Source organism: Notamacropus eugenii, chromosome 3 (genome assembly GCF_028372415.1).
Source record: "Notamacropus eugenii isolate mMacEug1 chromosome 3, mMacEug1.pri_v2, whole genome shotgun sequence".
Taxonomy (NCBI): Eukaryota; Metazoa; Chordata; class Mammalia; order Diprotodontia; family Macropodidae; genus Notamacropus; species Notamacropus eugenii.
This window is the reverse complement of record NC_092874.1, coordinates 279,500,247-279,516,039: the sequence shown is the minus strand read 5'-3', so window position 1 is coordinate 279,516,039 and position 15,793 is coordinate 279,500,247. Positions and strand designations below refer to the sequence as shown.

The 15,793-nt window shown below is 41.7% G+C and overlaps 1 protein-coding gene across 6 annotated transcripts in view; it reads right to left on the bottom strand.

Moving 5' to 3' along the window:
- The window catches only part of NEDD1 (NEDD1 gamma-tubulin ring complex targeting factor), a 78,071-nt gene extending 63,342 nt beyond the window's left edge, over positions 1 to 14,729 (bottom strand). For 5 of the 6 annotated variants that reach the window (XM_072655645.1, XM_072655647.1, XM_072655649.1 and 2 more), the window contains exons 1-3: positions 7,600 to 14,729; positions 4,434 to 4,577; positions 1,221 to 1,315 (exon numbers count right to left, since the gene is read on the bottom strand). In XM_072655645.1, coding sequence (XP_072511746.1) covers positions 1,221 to 1,315; positions 4,434 to 4,569 — 231 coding nt within the window. In that variant the 5' untranslated portion in view covers positions 4,570 to 4,577; positions 7,600 to 14,729. Of the gene's footprint in view, positions 1 to 1,220; positions 1,316 to 4,433; positions 4,578 to 6,983; positions 7,381 to 7,599 lie in introns of those variants that run through there. The other variant, XM_072655646.1, reaches the window with a different exon arrangement.
- Between the last annotated feature and the right edge of the window lie 1,064 nt (positions 14,730 to 15,793).

Genomic DNA, 15,793 nt, shown 5'->3' with positions numbered 1-15,793 from the left:
CTTTTACATATCAGAGGCAGGATGTAAAGTTTAGGTCTTTATAACTCCAAGTTCAGCTCTTCCTGATTCTAAGTCATATGTGCTTCTAGTTGGCACTTAACCAATGTCTGATGAATGAATTACTGGGATCCAATGGCACAGAAACAGCAGAGAGATGCCATAAAATATAGCACATTATTTGACTAGGGTCCTCAAAAGTTCTCTCCAAAACCAGTGATGGTACATTTTATATCTACCAGCAGCTGCGATCTCCCCTCTGCTCTTAGTTATGTCTGCTTTTAGAGGAGATATTTCTCCCATCTTCAATCAACTTCTGGCACTGGTGGCCAAGAATGTGGATTAGTGTTTTCTCTGCCTATCAGCCTAAGCAGCCTATTGTTTACCCCAAAAAAAGAGCAGAAAAAACACTGACTGCCCTCTAAACCAAGCTCGGTTATACTCTATGAGATAGAATGCTATTTATCCTTCTGAACCGATTAAGCAGCTTATCCCATTGGCTAGGGATTGTGGTCTTTCCACAGGCTTTAAAATAGATACAACAAAGTTCTAAAGACAGCAGCAATAAAACTAAGCAAGGCAGTATTATCGAAAAAGTATATTCTATAATCCAAACAAAATCAGGAAGAAACAAGATACCTCAACAAACAAATCCCTTTGGAATACTGCTTTATTTTCTTTTTTTTAACAAAGCAGGGCTGAGCATAAAGGGCAGGTCCAATCTTCCACACTCTACATTCGAGGTGATGGTAGCAATGGAAAGAGTAGTGCCAGTTGAGTAAGGATTCTTGGTGGGGAACCAGGGCCAAAAGGAAGGCTGAATCACCAGGGAGTCAGAAAGATACTACACAGGTCCTAGCCACACTCAGCCTCCTAAAGCAGACACTGAGCTGCACAAAAGGTCAGGGAGTCACAGTGTTCCAAATGGAGGAAGTAAAAAGGTATCTTGATTAGACAAAGGGAATGCAAGCCCTGGAATATATCACTATACCTTCTACAGTGACTCTTCTTTCTGGTAGGAAGCTAAAAAGGAAGCTTGCTGTTATGGAATATTCTCTTTGCTAAGAGTTATTACAGAGTAGCATATTTCTGTATTTAACTTATAGTTCTTAATGAATGATAAACTATTCGATAAACTATCTTTAAAATTAGGAGCAAGTGCCATATACTATCAGGGTATGAAGCAAGGTAAAGACCAAAGGAAAAAAGTCAGGAATACTCACCCCTTCCGCCAGCTCTAAAAGTGAAACTGGTTTATCCTTGCAATTGGAAATGACTATTTTATCACCACTGGCAGATGCACTCACCAAAACATTATCTAAATGGACAGTTATGGAACATTGAACAATACATGAAAATCTACTCAAAGTTCATGTGTAACTAAGCAGTTTTAGAGCTGAAGCAAAACTTTAAAAGAGAAAGAGCTAGTTTATTAAATTTGGAAGAATGTTAAAAGAAATGGATTAAGAACTGGCAGACTGGTGCTTTTTAAAGTTGTTTCAGTAAACACTATCATTTCTGGTTTAACTAGCACTTGAAAGCATCTACAATGTATTTCTCTAAAAGGACAAGTCAACATTTTGAATTTTATTCTCTCAAATATCACAGTAAGCTCAAAGGCCATAGCGAATGACATCAACAACACATCTCCTGCATGCATTTGGGCTCACAATAGGCCCTGGTCTCCTCCTGGCTGTCCCACAAACAAGATACTCCATCTCCTGGGCATTCTCTTTGGCTGCCCCCTATGCCTGGATACAGTCTCTCCTCCACTCTGACCACTAATCTCCCTGGCTTCCTTTAAGCCCCAAGTAAAACCTCACCTTCTACAGGAAGCCTTCCCAAACCCTTCTTCATTCTAGTGCCTTTCGTCCATTCAATATTTCCTGTTGGTTCTGTATATAGCTTGCTCTGTATATTTTTGTTTGCATTGTCTCCCCCATTTAGCTGGCCCTCATCTCATCTAGAAAACAAGGGGCTTGAACCTCTATAGAGGGTCTCTAAAGTCCCTTCCAGCACCAAATTTATGCTCCAATTAACAAGGAAAATAATTTCTAACCTATCCGGCAACATCAGTCTAAAGAATCTTCACAGAATAGTGCATTTATTGTATATATGAGATCTTCTGGCACCAGATATAACAACACTTTAGTAGGGATTCTTTTTTTTAGTCACTGGATTTCTTACAAAATTAAACAAATTAATAACTAATGCTTAGAAATTCTTGAAGTCATGAAAAATACTATTCTTCACTGGAAGTTTTAAAGAAGAGTTCAGAAGGCTCATAAAATGAATTAAATCTTAAGCCAGTATTATAGTTTAGATTCTACTATTTTAATATGTAGCATCTTCAGGAAATCCTTGTGTAATTTTTATTATTTAATAACTTAGGTTAGTTGTAACAGAAACCAAATACTTGTAGCAGTATTTAAAACACAAGTATGTTAAAGTTTAGGATAACTATGTCACAGAAGTATAGACGATGTATTCTTATTTCAGTCTTGCTGAGAAACAACAAATGGCTTCCATAGACAAAAAGATACAAGGTGTCTGATGACCAGGGAAATTTAAATCCGAGCAAAATTCATGATTTAGGAAATTACAGATTATTTTCATAAGATCAAAGATATTAAGGTTAAAGGTTACAAAAAGGGTTCTATAAAGCTCCCCTAAATACCTTACACATTCTAACAAATTTACTTTTAGCACTGGGATTTTCCTATAGGAAAATCAACTGTTGAATTTTGATTTCTCCACGGGAAACTGCATTTTCAAAATCCTTGTTGCCAAAATTAAGGAAAGGAAGGAATGAAATTTTTTATTTAAAAGCTTCACTCTCCCTTTTACCTTACCCATGATAACAGTGGTATGGCAGAAAGAACACTGGATTAGGAAGCAAACTGGGTTTCTTGTGCTAACTCTACAATTACCTTTGGCTAAGTCTTTTCTTGGTCTCATTTTGCTCATCTGTAAAATGAAGTTTCATATGCTGGAAAATGACTATCCAAACTGTGACTTGTGGACAGAATAAAACGTTATTGTACCACAAGAAACAATGAACAGGAAAATTTCAGTGATGTATGGGAAGACTTACATGAACTGATGCAGAGTGAAGTCAGCAAAACCAGAAAAACAATATACACCAAGGACTGCAATAGCATAAATAGAAAGAACGACAAAAAAACAAAAAACCTAGAATGTTATATAATTAAAATGACCAAACTTAGTCATGGAGGAAAAAAAAAATGAAATGGGCATGTGCAAATACACACACATATAACATTCCCCTTCTCCCTTTCTATTTTGCAGTGGTGGAGGCCTATGGGTATGTAACTTCACATACACTAACAACTTTGATGATGTGTTGTTAATTTAGTTTTGCTTTTTTTCCTTTCTTTTTTTATTCATTACTAAAAAGGATGGCTCTCTCCATAGAGAAAATAATCAGAAGTTGGTTAAAAAAAAAACTCCAAAAGTTAGCAATAAAAAATTCAAAGAATAAAATGAAGAAATTAGGACTCAATGATCTTTTAAGGTCCCTTCTACTGCTAAACATTCTCATATTCTGATTCTAAATATTTCTCCTAAACCATGTGAATTTAGAACCCTGCCAGGCTAATTTAGGCTGGTGTTTTGCATCATTTGAAGAGATGAGGTTATTTATCTCCAGCCAGGATAGAAAAGAAAGGTTAAGTTCTAAACAGAGCAGTAGGATGGAACAATTGGGCAACTTTCCATCTCTTCCAGAGTCAAACCTTTATCATGTGCCTTCATAATTTTGTTTAAAATGCTGCCAATTTCCAGACAAGAAAAATCCCTGTTTCAAGAGGTTTTAGATCATTTAGTACTACTACCTGTTTAAAGTATAATTCTCCTTTCCAATACCCTTTTCAAGATTTTTAGGGGAGGCAGTTCTAACTCTTACTAAGTTCTTCTTTAACTTAAACCAAAACCTGCCTTGATACCACTTATAACTTCAATACAACTTACATCCTTTGGTCCAAATTGTCACCTCAAGGGCCAAGCAGAGTGAGGCTAACTATTCTTCCACACAAGGACCCTTTAAATATATAGAGAAGTACCATATTCTCCCTCTACATCAGGGGTTCAGAAGGGAAAAATATTACATCTTTATTTTCACTAACTTCAAACTGAAACATTTCCTTTAATTGTGAATATGGCAATAAGTATTATTCCAAAGAGGCCTTCATTTGCTAAAGGGAATAATGACACATGTTTAAACTATTCCTTCTCTAGGCTAAACCATCCTTAATGCTTTAAGCTGACCTCATTTATCCTCCCCCCTCTCCATTCCCTCAGAGTAGATGAACTGTTTTAGCAAATCCCTGACTCTATATTTTGAATTATTTCTGGAAAAAAAAAAAACCAACAAAACCCTCAAATAGAATACAATGCTTTTACGAAGAAAAGGATACTACTGCCACCCCAACACAAAGAACTGACTCCAAGAGATGATGAATGGGGGTTGAACTGTTCCATCACAGTCATGGAGGACGAGTCCCATATTTTAATATCATCCCCCGATGAGGCAAATCTGATGCTTTCTTCCATGATTGCACCTACAAAAATGTGAAACAATGTACAAAAAGAACGTTGAAATGAAGCAGTTGATGTGAATGAAATGCTTGTTTCCCCTCCATAAAAGCACAATAACAATCAGATCCCACTTATCCCAAAATTTCACCTATATGGAACACAGTAAAATACCAGGAAGCCATCACTGTTACTACACTGGGTAACATTTGCTTAGAATTTTATGATTTGCAGAGGGCTATCACCTACATCATCTCATATGAGTCTTTAAAAAGCCCTCTGAGGTAGCAATGGGAATCATACTCTAATGTTATGGAAGATGAAATGTTATGCCTTAGTGAGGCACAGAACCAGCACGTGGAAAATATTATGGAATCTAGGGTCCTGTCCATCATCTGACTCGCAGGTCAATGCCATCTCCATCACACCACACTGCCAGCTCAAAGCCACTGAGAAGCCAAAAATGCACAGAAGTCAACGTACCAAAGCTCAGTCTGTGACTAACTCAGACAAAAGAACTTGACTATTTTTTATCCTTCACACCTCATGTCTACATGTCTCAGACTTGGGACTCCCAGCCTCACACACTAAGAGTGCACCTCAGAGGCCAAGTCCCATATAGTGTAAGCTTCTTGAAGATAGGACCAGTTTGTACATTTTCTTTTTGCTTCCCTAGTACCTTGCATATAACAGGCCCTTCACAAATGAGAGTCAAACTGAACCTGTAACTAAGCAGGAATCACCTCCAAAATCCTAGCAGTCACCCTCCTTCTCTTTTGAGTCAAACACAGGCTTCTGGTGCACATTCCACTTGCAGTGGCCTAATGTCAAGGTTCTGCTACCCATGTAAATTGTCAGTTTCTGCTTTCTATACTTGCTTCTTCATCTCTAATATACAGATGTTGGGTCGGACTATTACTAAAGTCTCATTGACCTCTGAAACCTATGATCCAAGGTTTTCCTGAAGACAAGGACTACATCTTTTCAAGCTTTGGACCTTGGCACTCAGCACAATACAAGATACATATTAAGCATTACTGAAATGAACATCTATTGGAAGGTGACCTCCACTAAAGTCCTAGTCTGATGCCCCCTATTTGGAAGCAACTCTGGGTTCTTTAATTCAGCAATTCAATCAAGACTTCTCAAATGTCCACTCTTTGCAAGGAATTATAAATACCAAGGAAAACAGTCAAAGGCAAAACAAGCCCAGACCTTAAAGAGCTAGCTTCCACAGGAGGAGGGATGACCAGCTAGCCACTGTTAAATTCTCATAGTGAACATCAGCACCTTGGAAACTGGCAAACACTACAAATCAGGGCTTGTTCTGTTAATTGTCTAGACTTAAGAAAGTGAAGGTGAAATGCTAATAGTGGAGATTAAAATTTAAAGGTTCTTATAAGTACATTAAAGAGGTGGAGCCATTTGTTAAACATTTATCCATGTCACTGGGTGATATACAAACACATTAATAAATACAAAGTTATGGAAAGTAATTTTGAGAAAGAGAAAAAGTGGGGGGAGGGAAGCGAAAGGGAAGAATGCTGGAAAGGACTTCTCTAGCAGGCAGTACCAGAGCTGTGGAGGCTTGTGGACCAACCACCCCTCCCAAGTCAGAGGCAGCTGATGAAAGTTTGTCAAGTGAAGGTTGCTGCCATGGAGCACAAGCCCTGGGCGAGTCCTGCCAAGTGAGAAAGGTTTTCTTTGGCCCCCCCCCATGTCTTAAACTCACTTACTAAATTAAGCAAATCTTGCGATTCCATTCAACAAATTCTGAGAGCGCCTCCAGCGTCCCATTACGTGCTGGGCACCAGGAAATATGAAGACAAAATCATCCCAGTCTTAAAGGAATTTCCCATGAAAACACCTACGTCTGAAAATACCCCAAATCCAATCTCTGAGAGAGGAAGCCTCTGCTACGGGAAGGCCTGCCTCTGGGCACACTGGCTGCGGCGAGACTACCTTTCAGAGACTCTCTAAAGGCAACTCTGGGCGCTCCCTCCAAAAGAAATGGCAGCATCCAGATCTAGAGTTGTAGGGGATCTTAAAGGCCTTCGAGTACAACCCTCCCATTCTACAATGAGGAAACTGAGGCCCGGAGAGGTTCAGCTACGTGGGAGGTCGGGTAGCCTGCAGTCACCAGGACCTCGGTTCAAATCCAGCCTTGGGGTTGAGTTCCCTCATTTCTAAGCTCCTGGCTGGACCTAAGTGCCCTCATCGGTTCGGTGAGGGAGCCTCACGCCTGGAGCGCTCTCCCTTCCCTTCCCGGGCCTCCTTCCCATTCCCACGTTCCACAGGAGCCTTTCTGGCTCCCTCTCAGCGCTGGGGGGATCTCCCCTTATCCAGGCTACGTCTCGTTGGGCAGAGCTCCCTGCGGTCCTCCGCCCTGGTCATGGGCATCTGGCACCTCCAAGATACTCTCGGAACGCTACCTGTTGTTACTCTTAGCTTGGTGCCCGGCACGCAGGAGGTGCCCTATGACATTAGCCATCATCCTTAGTAGCCTCTTTGCTTAGCTTGGTGCCTGGCACGCAGGAGGTGCCCTATGACATTAGCCATCATCCTTAGTAGCCTCTTTGCTTAGCTTGGTGCCTGGCACGCAGGAGGTGCCCTATGACATTAGCCATCATCCTTAGTAGCCTCTTTGCTTAGCTTGGTGCCTGGCACGCAGGAGGTGCCTCGGGGAACACTCTCCTGGCCGCGAGGCACTGAGGGACCGGGTCGTCTGAGCATTCGGCGCTGCTACTGAACGTCTCTGAACGAGGTTCGGGGGCGGGGCGCGCGTGTAAGGAAAGCACGAGAAGCGCGGTCAGTGCCCGCTCCGGCCCTCCCCTCCCCCACACCGCAGTCCACAGCGGGGGGCAGGGGGAGGAACGGGGAGGAGAACGCGGCTGCGCGGGGCAGGAACGAGGCTGCACCGCCCTCCCAGTGCCCTACCCCACCCCCTCCGCTGGGACCTCCAACGCCCGGAGCCTCAGCAGCACGCACGGGAGAGGAGAAGGACGGGACGGGCGAGCCGGCGGCGGGCAGGCGCTGTCCGGGCCTCACCTTTCCGTCACCGGGGGTGAGAATTAGGAAGCCGGCGACGGAATCCACGGTCCGGGATCCCCGCTCCAGAGCGCGACTTCCGGCTCCCGCGCGAACCGGTTAAAAACTTTAGGGGAAATCGGAAGTCCCGCCTTCCCCTCGAGCCCGCGGCCTCGGTTCCGAGCTGGCGCGTGCGCGCCGCGGGACTGGGGCGTGGCTGAGCGCACGCGCGCAGAGCTGACGTCGTAGCGGGGGCGGCTGGTCAGTCACAGGCGCCGCGGGGCTCGGCTGCTGGGGCGTGTGGGCCCGTGCGGGAACGTCGAGTCTGGAGTGAGAAGACTGGCGGGTGCGGCCTCGGAGCCCGTGGGTTCGAACCCCTGCCCCCGGGTGACCCTAAACTAGTCACGTGGGCCCCCATCTGTAAGGGGACTGGGCTGGACGTCCCTTGAGTGTGAACTTAAAACGGGGCTCCTTAACTCCCCTCCCCCCCTCAGTCAGCGGGCCCGTCCATGACACACCTGCCGTGGGCCCAGCAAACCCCCCAACCTCCCCCCACCAGAGTCCTCCCTAACCAGCGTCCGTCCTGCCCTTCGCCCAGCTCCCTCGCTGCCCTGCGCCTGTGCCCACCAACGACTTGGGCCATTTCTTCCCGGCGGTCTCCAGAATCTACCTCTCCCATCCGGCTTCCGTTACGGCTGACGGCCCGACCCCCCTGCCCTCCTCGCCCCCACGTGCACTGGGTTCAGTCCCTCCTGGTTGGTTTATCCCTTCTCCTTCTCTCCCCAGCCTTCCCTAGGGAGCCGCCGAAATCTAGCGCTCTGATCGTGTTAACTCCGTTCTCCAGAATTTTCAGGGAAAAGAAAGCCCCTCTCAGTCTGGTTCCAGGCTAGCCCTTTTTAGACTTACTTGTTTCTGTTTTATTTATGTATGTATTACATATGTAGGCAAACATTGTATATAGAGCACATAGCACGGGGTCTTGCACATAGTATGGGCGTAATAAAATGTAATGGATTGAATTGAGATAGCGTGAAGTATCAGAAAGAGTGCTAAATTTAGGAGTCAGGAAACCTGGGTTCAAATACCAGTTGTGATAAGCTGTCTCTAGACTGTGTCTTCTTTCCTGGAAGCTTCCAGCCTCCTAGCTGATCCCTGCCACCTTGGTGCCTGTGATGTCAGAGGCAAAAAGACAATCAGGCACACCTTAACAGTCCCACCCTGTATTATTGTAAAGCCTCTGCCCTCCTACTTTGGCCATTGAACTGACCTGTTGTATGAGTGATATTGTACTGACCTCGGAAGACTGGAGTGTGATATAACTTGAGTGTCAGATGAAAAGGGCTCTGGCAGGATCAAGGGTTCCCTCCTTTCTGGTACATAGCAAACCTGACTCTTATGAGAGCAGTCCTGCATCACCATTGGAGTTCTGATCATCCCCCCCACCTGAATGTGCCACTGGCATCACAATCTCAATGTGTCCCAAGAGATATGTTTCTCTTTCTCTCTATCCCAACCCTATTCTTAACCTTCCTTTTTTCTGTTGAGGCTACTACCATCCTTCCATTTTTACCAGTTATTCCAACATGAGAATCCTCTTCATTCATTCTTCCTCAGCCCCATATCAACCCAGTCAGTTGCCAAGTCCTTTCAGTTTTTATTTCACGACATCTCTTGTGTTATCCCCTCCTGTCCATTCACGCAGCTACTACTTTCTTCAAAGCCTTGTTAGCTCTTAGCTGGACTATTGCAAAAGTCTCCACCAAGACTCGCCTTTTGCTACAAAAGGCCTTTCCTGATTACCCCAGTGATTAGTGTTCTCATCTGTCCCCTCCAATCACTAGCATTTGTTAAGGATTGAGTGAATAGTAGTGGATAGAGAACTAGAGCTTGAAGCTAGGTAGAAGTCTGATTTCTAACACGCCAGTTGTGTGATCTTGGGCAATTAACCGCCCTTAGTTTCCAAGGCAACTCTCTAAGACTAAGTTGTAGAGAAGGTGCAGATCTGCATTGATAAGGGAAGTTTCTTCCCGGAAGAGGTAGCTCCCTTTCCTAGTGAAATCACAGGTCCATTCCCTATAACCTTCTCTTAGCTCTAGAATGGGAAGAGACTTCAGAGGTGATCTTTGTATACTCATTTTACTCAGTACACTCATTTTACAGCTAAGGAAAACTGAGACCCAGAGAGGTTAAGTGAATTATCCATGATCACTCAGTTGGAAAGTACAGGCCAGGATTTGAATTCAGGTCCTCTGATTCTAAACTCAGCACATGTCACTATGACACAGACAGACAAACACACAGGTATAAATATTTGTATATTTAGTTTATATGTACACATTATCATTCCTTTCTCCCATGGTAGAATGTGATGACTCTTGATGTTTGTCTTTATATCCCCATTGCCCAATAAGGTGCCTTGTATATAGTAGTCACTTAATAAATGCTACTGAACTTTTTTTAATTTCCAGAAGATCGTCTTATCCACATCCCAGCAGGACCCTTCATCTGTCTGTGTCTTTTCTTGTGACTGTGATTATGATATTGTATCTGTTGTGTCTGAAGACTGTGATCCAGCTCTGTCTGTCCTTTAACCTTGAACCCCCCCCCCCTTAACCTTACCTCACTCTGACACCCTTAGGTATCTCAAATTAGACCTTCTGCTTTTCTTGTGTGTGTGTGAAAATTTTCCAATAATAAAGTTATATTACTTTTAGCATTGATTTCTACTCTTCTTCATCTTGGGGAATCCCCAGGCTCCACACTAAACTACAATGAAGAGGGGCAGGGCCAACTCTGATACTTAGTAGTTGTGTAACCATGAGCAAGTCATTTCTTTATGCCACCTTGTACTCATATATGAAGTGATGGTGCCTGCACAGCTTACCTATGTCACAGACATCACCTCAGTTCAGTCCTCTATCTCCTTTCACCTTAACCATTTCAATAGCTTCCTATTTGGTCTCCCTGCCCCAACTTTCTCTCCTGTTCAATCCATTCTCCATACAACTACCAGGTGACTTTCCTAAAACTCAGAGCTGTGATCATCTGCACCCCCGCAACCTTACTCAACAAATTACAGTAACTTCCCTAGAATCAAATATAAACACTTCTGTTTGACATTTAAATTTCTTCACATCCTGGCCTAGAAAGAAGACATTGACTGGTCCATCTTTTCAATCTTTTTACATAATACCTTGGATAGACCTTAATATAAAAAAGACCAATGTCACCCCCTGCACGCGAGGCCTTTTACACTTGTCTTGACCTTTGTCTTGCCTCAGGACTCCAGTAACTCTGGAGGAGTGGCTCTGCCTCACTCAAGCCTAGTTCACTAGCAAGTCAAGACATCACACTGGTGATGTCATCAGTCTTCAAGAACAAAGGATAAACCACAACAATACATTACTCCCCTCCCTGAACTCCATAGGCCAGCTTTACTGACCTATTCCCAGTTCCACCGGCAGAATAATCCACCTCTCATTTCCATGCCTTTAATTGGGATTAGCATCTCCATACCTGGGGTGTTTTCTCTCCTGCCCTCCCTTATGCTCTCTGGCTCTGCTCCCATATGCCTTGACTACATTCTTTGTATTCTCCCTCTTTACCTCCCTGTGGTCTCTCCCTCTTTACTCCCTCACACCTAGAATGCTCCTCCTCGATAACTCCACCTCTTGGATTTCCTGATTCCCCTTGGCACTAAGTTCAAGGGCCACAAGAAGGCTTTACTGATTTCCCCACAACTAGCAGGACACTGCCCCCCCCCATCTATGTTTATGTTCTCTCTCCTGTTAGAATATGTCTCTTTAAGGGTAGAGGCTATTCCACTTTTTATCTTTCCCCAGTATCTTTGAACAAAGTGCTTGGCCATAAATAAAGTAAGCACTTAATAAATCTGTGTTCTTGTCCTCCTTTTTGCTCTTCAGATCTGCTTCATTGGCTTCTTCTGATTCAAATAAAACTTTTTATTTCCATACTCTGCCTAACTAGGAGCAGCCAGACAATGTTTCCTACACATTTTTTGTTATTGTTTTTAGGAAAGATGAAAGAATAGTCTCTTCTCTTACACTCAATGCTTGTTGAAATGACAAAAGATTTTTATGAGCCAATGCAGTTGACTAAATCATGGGCATTTTCTGAAGGATAGCTTTGATATTTTAAATGTTTAGACAAAGCATTAGAAAACTAGATTAGCTAGTAGAAAGCATTCAATCAGCAAACCACAAAATTGAGGCGTATTTGGAGTGAGCAAGAAGGCTGAAGTAACCACTGTTACAGAATAAGAAATAATACTTTTACTGTTGAATGTTCAGAAGATACTAAAAGAGAAAGATTTTAGTAAAATGGACAAAGTAACTTAGGGAAAGTCTTTAGCCCATGATACAGTAATGAAATTTGCAGAAAGCTAGCTATGTTTTACTATCTGGGAAGAAAGACATTTGAACATTCCATTTTGATGAGAGACTTATTTGATAATGTTGACCTGAAAACTTACCAAGAAAAGGCAACATGGCTAAATGCATACATTTTATGATTTAATTAATTAATCAATTCCCTATTAAAGAAAACAGTAACATAATGCATTATGGAGCCAGAAATGTTCTGGCTACCCAGTGCAGAAATCTTCTGGCTTATATACATTTTGCCGTGAGAAAGGAACTCTCCTAGTTGAACAAATCATAAATTTAGTAAGACAAGACAATTAACAAAGTAATGTTGGTCAGGCCTTGGGATTCCAAGCTGGGTAAACATATGTCTCGGAAATCCCACCACTAGTAAGTGGTAGGCTTCCTGCCCTAAACAGATAACTGACATAGGAAAGGGTAAACAAAGTTCAATAGAAATTACGACCTAAGATGTCTGTGTTTTCTTTACCATTAACATGCCATAACATAGTGTAGGTCTACAAATATTAAGATATGGAAAACGTCCCATTATTCAAGATAGTGTCTTAGGTTAAAGGTCTCCTTAAGGAATGTAGAGTCAGCCTTGGCTGGCTTTTGCTGACATAGGAAGAGGCACTCTCTGAGTTTGCTTCAGAGAGAACAAAGAGATTATTCCAAAATTTTATATTAAACATTATCAATAAGCAAATATCTTAGTATCAGGGAAAGTGTTTTTTTTAAAAGCACCCTAACAGGACACGTCATCAGCATAGTCACCTGCACATTTATATTGCTGCTCTATACGGCAATTGATAATGGTAAACTGAAGGCAGTGAAATGTTATTTTTCTGTCATTATGTGAGTGATTGTATCCCAACAGTATGAACACTGGTAATCTTAAGATCATAGATCTAGAGCTAGGAAGAGACCCGAGGTCAAACCACTTCATTATATATAGATGAGGAAACTGAGACCCAGAGATATTAAAGGTTACACAAGTAGTAAGAGTCAGACATGGGATTTGAAATCACATCTTTTCACTCCAGAACGAGAGCCAGTCTTCTAAAAACAAAATCAACAAAAACAAAAAACAAAAAAACAAGGATATGCCAGAATGTCATAGACAGATAGACAGATAGATTTATACCTGTTTTTAGTGAGAATTAGTAAGGAAAACATTTATGGCAAAATATAGCAAAAATATAGCAAAATAGTAGTTTGGCTACTCAATTTTTATTAACCCATTGTTACATGAACATATAAAGTAGCAATGATTATTTACACAAATGACGTAAGGAAATGTGCCTACATTTTTTGAAACACTCAATATCTGGTAGCTATTAAAGACATGACTAGGAAAGCCAGATGTGGGGCAGTGTGGCCTTAAGAGATTTATGACTCATCGAAGAGGGTTGACAATTAAGATAGACCTTAGTAGCAATTGGCAATATAAGGAAGTACAGATAGGGAAGCAGTTGACATCAGAGAGGGATAGCAGTAGATACTAGGGCTTGAGTTTTAAGGACATTATTCCAGTCCATGGAAAGATAATCATTATCATTGTCATCATCATCATCATCATTTATAGTTCTTTAAGGCTTAAACAGCCCATTCTTCACAGTTCTGTGAAGTAAAGTATTGCAAGTATGATGATTCCCATTTTAAGTTGGAGAAAACTGAGGTTCAGAGAGGCTAAGTGACTTGCCAAGATTACATAGCTAATAAGAGCTAAGGATCTGAACCTAGATTTCCTGACCTGAAGTCTAGCATTCTTCATTATACCTTGCTTTGGAAAGGACAAAGTAGAGTCCCTCTTCTTGCAGAAATTGAGATAATGGGCAAGGAATCAAAGCAGAGATTCAAATATAAGAGTTGGGACATGGCAGAAGTAGAAGAGATTAAAAAGAGGTAGCCAGTATATACAGAAGAACTATATAAAAAAGATCTTAACTTCATAATAACCACAGTGGTATGGTTACCCCAATTCAGAGCCAGAGGTCTAGGATAGTGAAGTCAAGTGGACCTTAGGAAGCATTGCTAATGATAAAGCTAGTAGAGAGGACAGAATTCCAGCTGAAGTATTTAAGATCCTAAAAGATGCTGCTGCTTCACTCAGTATGCCAGCAAATTTGAAAAACTTGACTGTGGCCACTGGATTAGAAAGATCCATTTACCTCCTAGTCCTGAAGAAGGGTGATGCCAAGGAATGTTCAAATTATCTAGCAATTATGATCATTTCACATGCCAACAAGGTTAGGCTTAAGCTTCTGCAAACTAGGTTTCAGCAAATATGTTAACCAAGAGTCACCTGAAGAGCAACTTGGTTTTCAAAAAAGCAGAGAAACTAGAGACCAAATTGCCAACATTTGCTGGACTGTGGAGAAAGAAAAGGAGTTATAGAAAAACATCTACTTCTGTTTCATTCACTACATAAAAGCCTTTGACTATGTGGACCACAACAAAATGTGGCAAGTCCTCAAAGAGATGGGAGTATCAGATCATCTTACTTGTCTCCAGAGGAGTCTGCATTCAGGCCAAGAAGCAACAGTTAGACCCAAACATGGAACACCTGATTGGTTTAAGATTAGAAAAGGAGTAATACAAGGATATACATTGTCACCTTATTTATTTAACCTACATGCAGAGTACATCATTTGAAATGCCAGGCTGGAGAGATCAAAAGCCAGAATTAAGGTTGCTGGGAAAAAGATCAACAATCTCAGATATGCAGATGATACCACTCTGATGGCAGAAAGTGAAGAAGAAATAAGAAATCTCTTGAAAGAGGAGTATAAAAAAGCTGGTTTGAAGGTTAACATCAAAAAAAAAAAGAAGATGATCTTGGCAATTGGTCCCATCATTTCCTGGCAAATAGAGGGAGAAGAAATGGAAGCAGTGTCAGATTCTATATTCTTGGGCTCAAAAATCACTGAAGAAGGTGACTGCAGCCATGAAATTAAAAGGTGCTTACTTCTTGTTAGGAAAGCTATGGTAAATCTGGACAGCATACTAAAAAGTAGAGATATCACCTTGCCAACAAAGGGCTGTATAGTCAAAGTTCTGGTTTTTTCCTATTGCAATGTAAGGCTGTGAGAGTTGGACTATAAGGCAAGCTGAGTGTTACAGAGTTTAGACTTTTGAAGTGTGGTGCTAGAGAAGACTTTTGAGAATCCTTTGGACAGCAAGGAGATCAAATCAGTCAATACTTAAAAAAATTAATTCATAATGTGCTATGAGAAATTATGAACAGGAAGGCTTCAGAGAAGCTTAGAAAGACTTATATGAACTGATGATGAGTTAAAGGAGCAAAACCAGGAGAACTTTGTACACAGCAACAACAACAGTGTGCAAGGAATTTTTCTGGTAGACTTAGTACTTCATTGAAATGCACGGACTTAAATAATTTCCAATGGACTCTTGAGGCAAAACGCCTTCCACATCCAGAGAAAGAATTATGGAATTGGATCGCAGATAGAAACAGACCATTTTCTTTTGTATTATGTTTTATTTTATGGTTTCTCCCATTCATTTTAGTTCTTTGATGCAACATGTATTTAATAGGAAAGTAATAGGAAAGTGTAGAATCTATATAAGATTGTATGCTGTGTCAGGGAGTGAGTGGGAAGGGAGGGAGGGGAAAAAATCTAAGTTATATGGAAGTGGTTGTCAAACACTGAAAACAAATGAAATAATTTAATTTTAAAAAAAGAAATTAATTGAGACTACTCACTGGGAGGTCAACTATTAAAGCTGAAGCCTAATTTGGCCACATAATGAGAAGACAGAACTCATTGGAAAAAGTCCTGATGTTAGGAAAGATTGAAGGCAAAAGG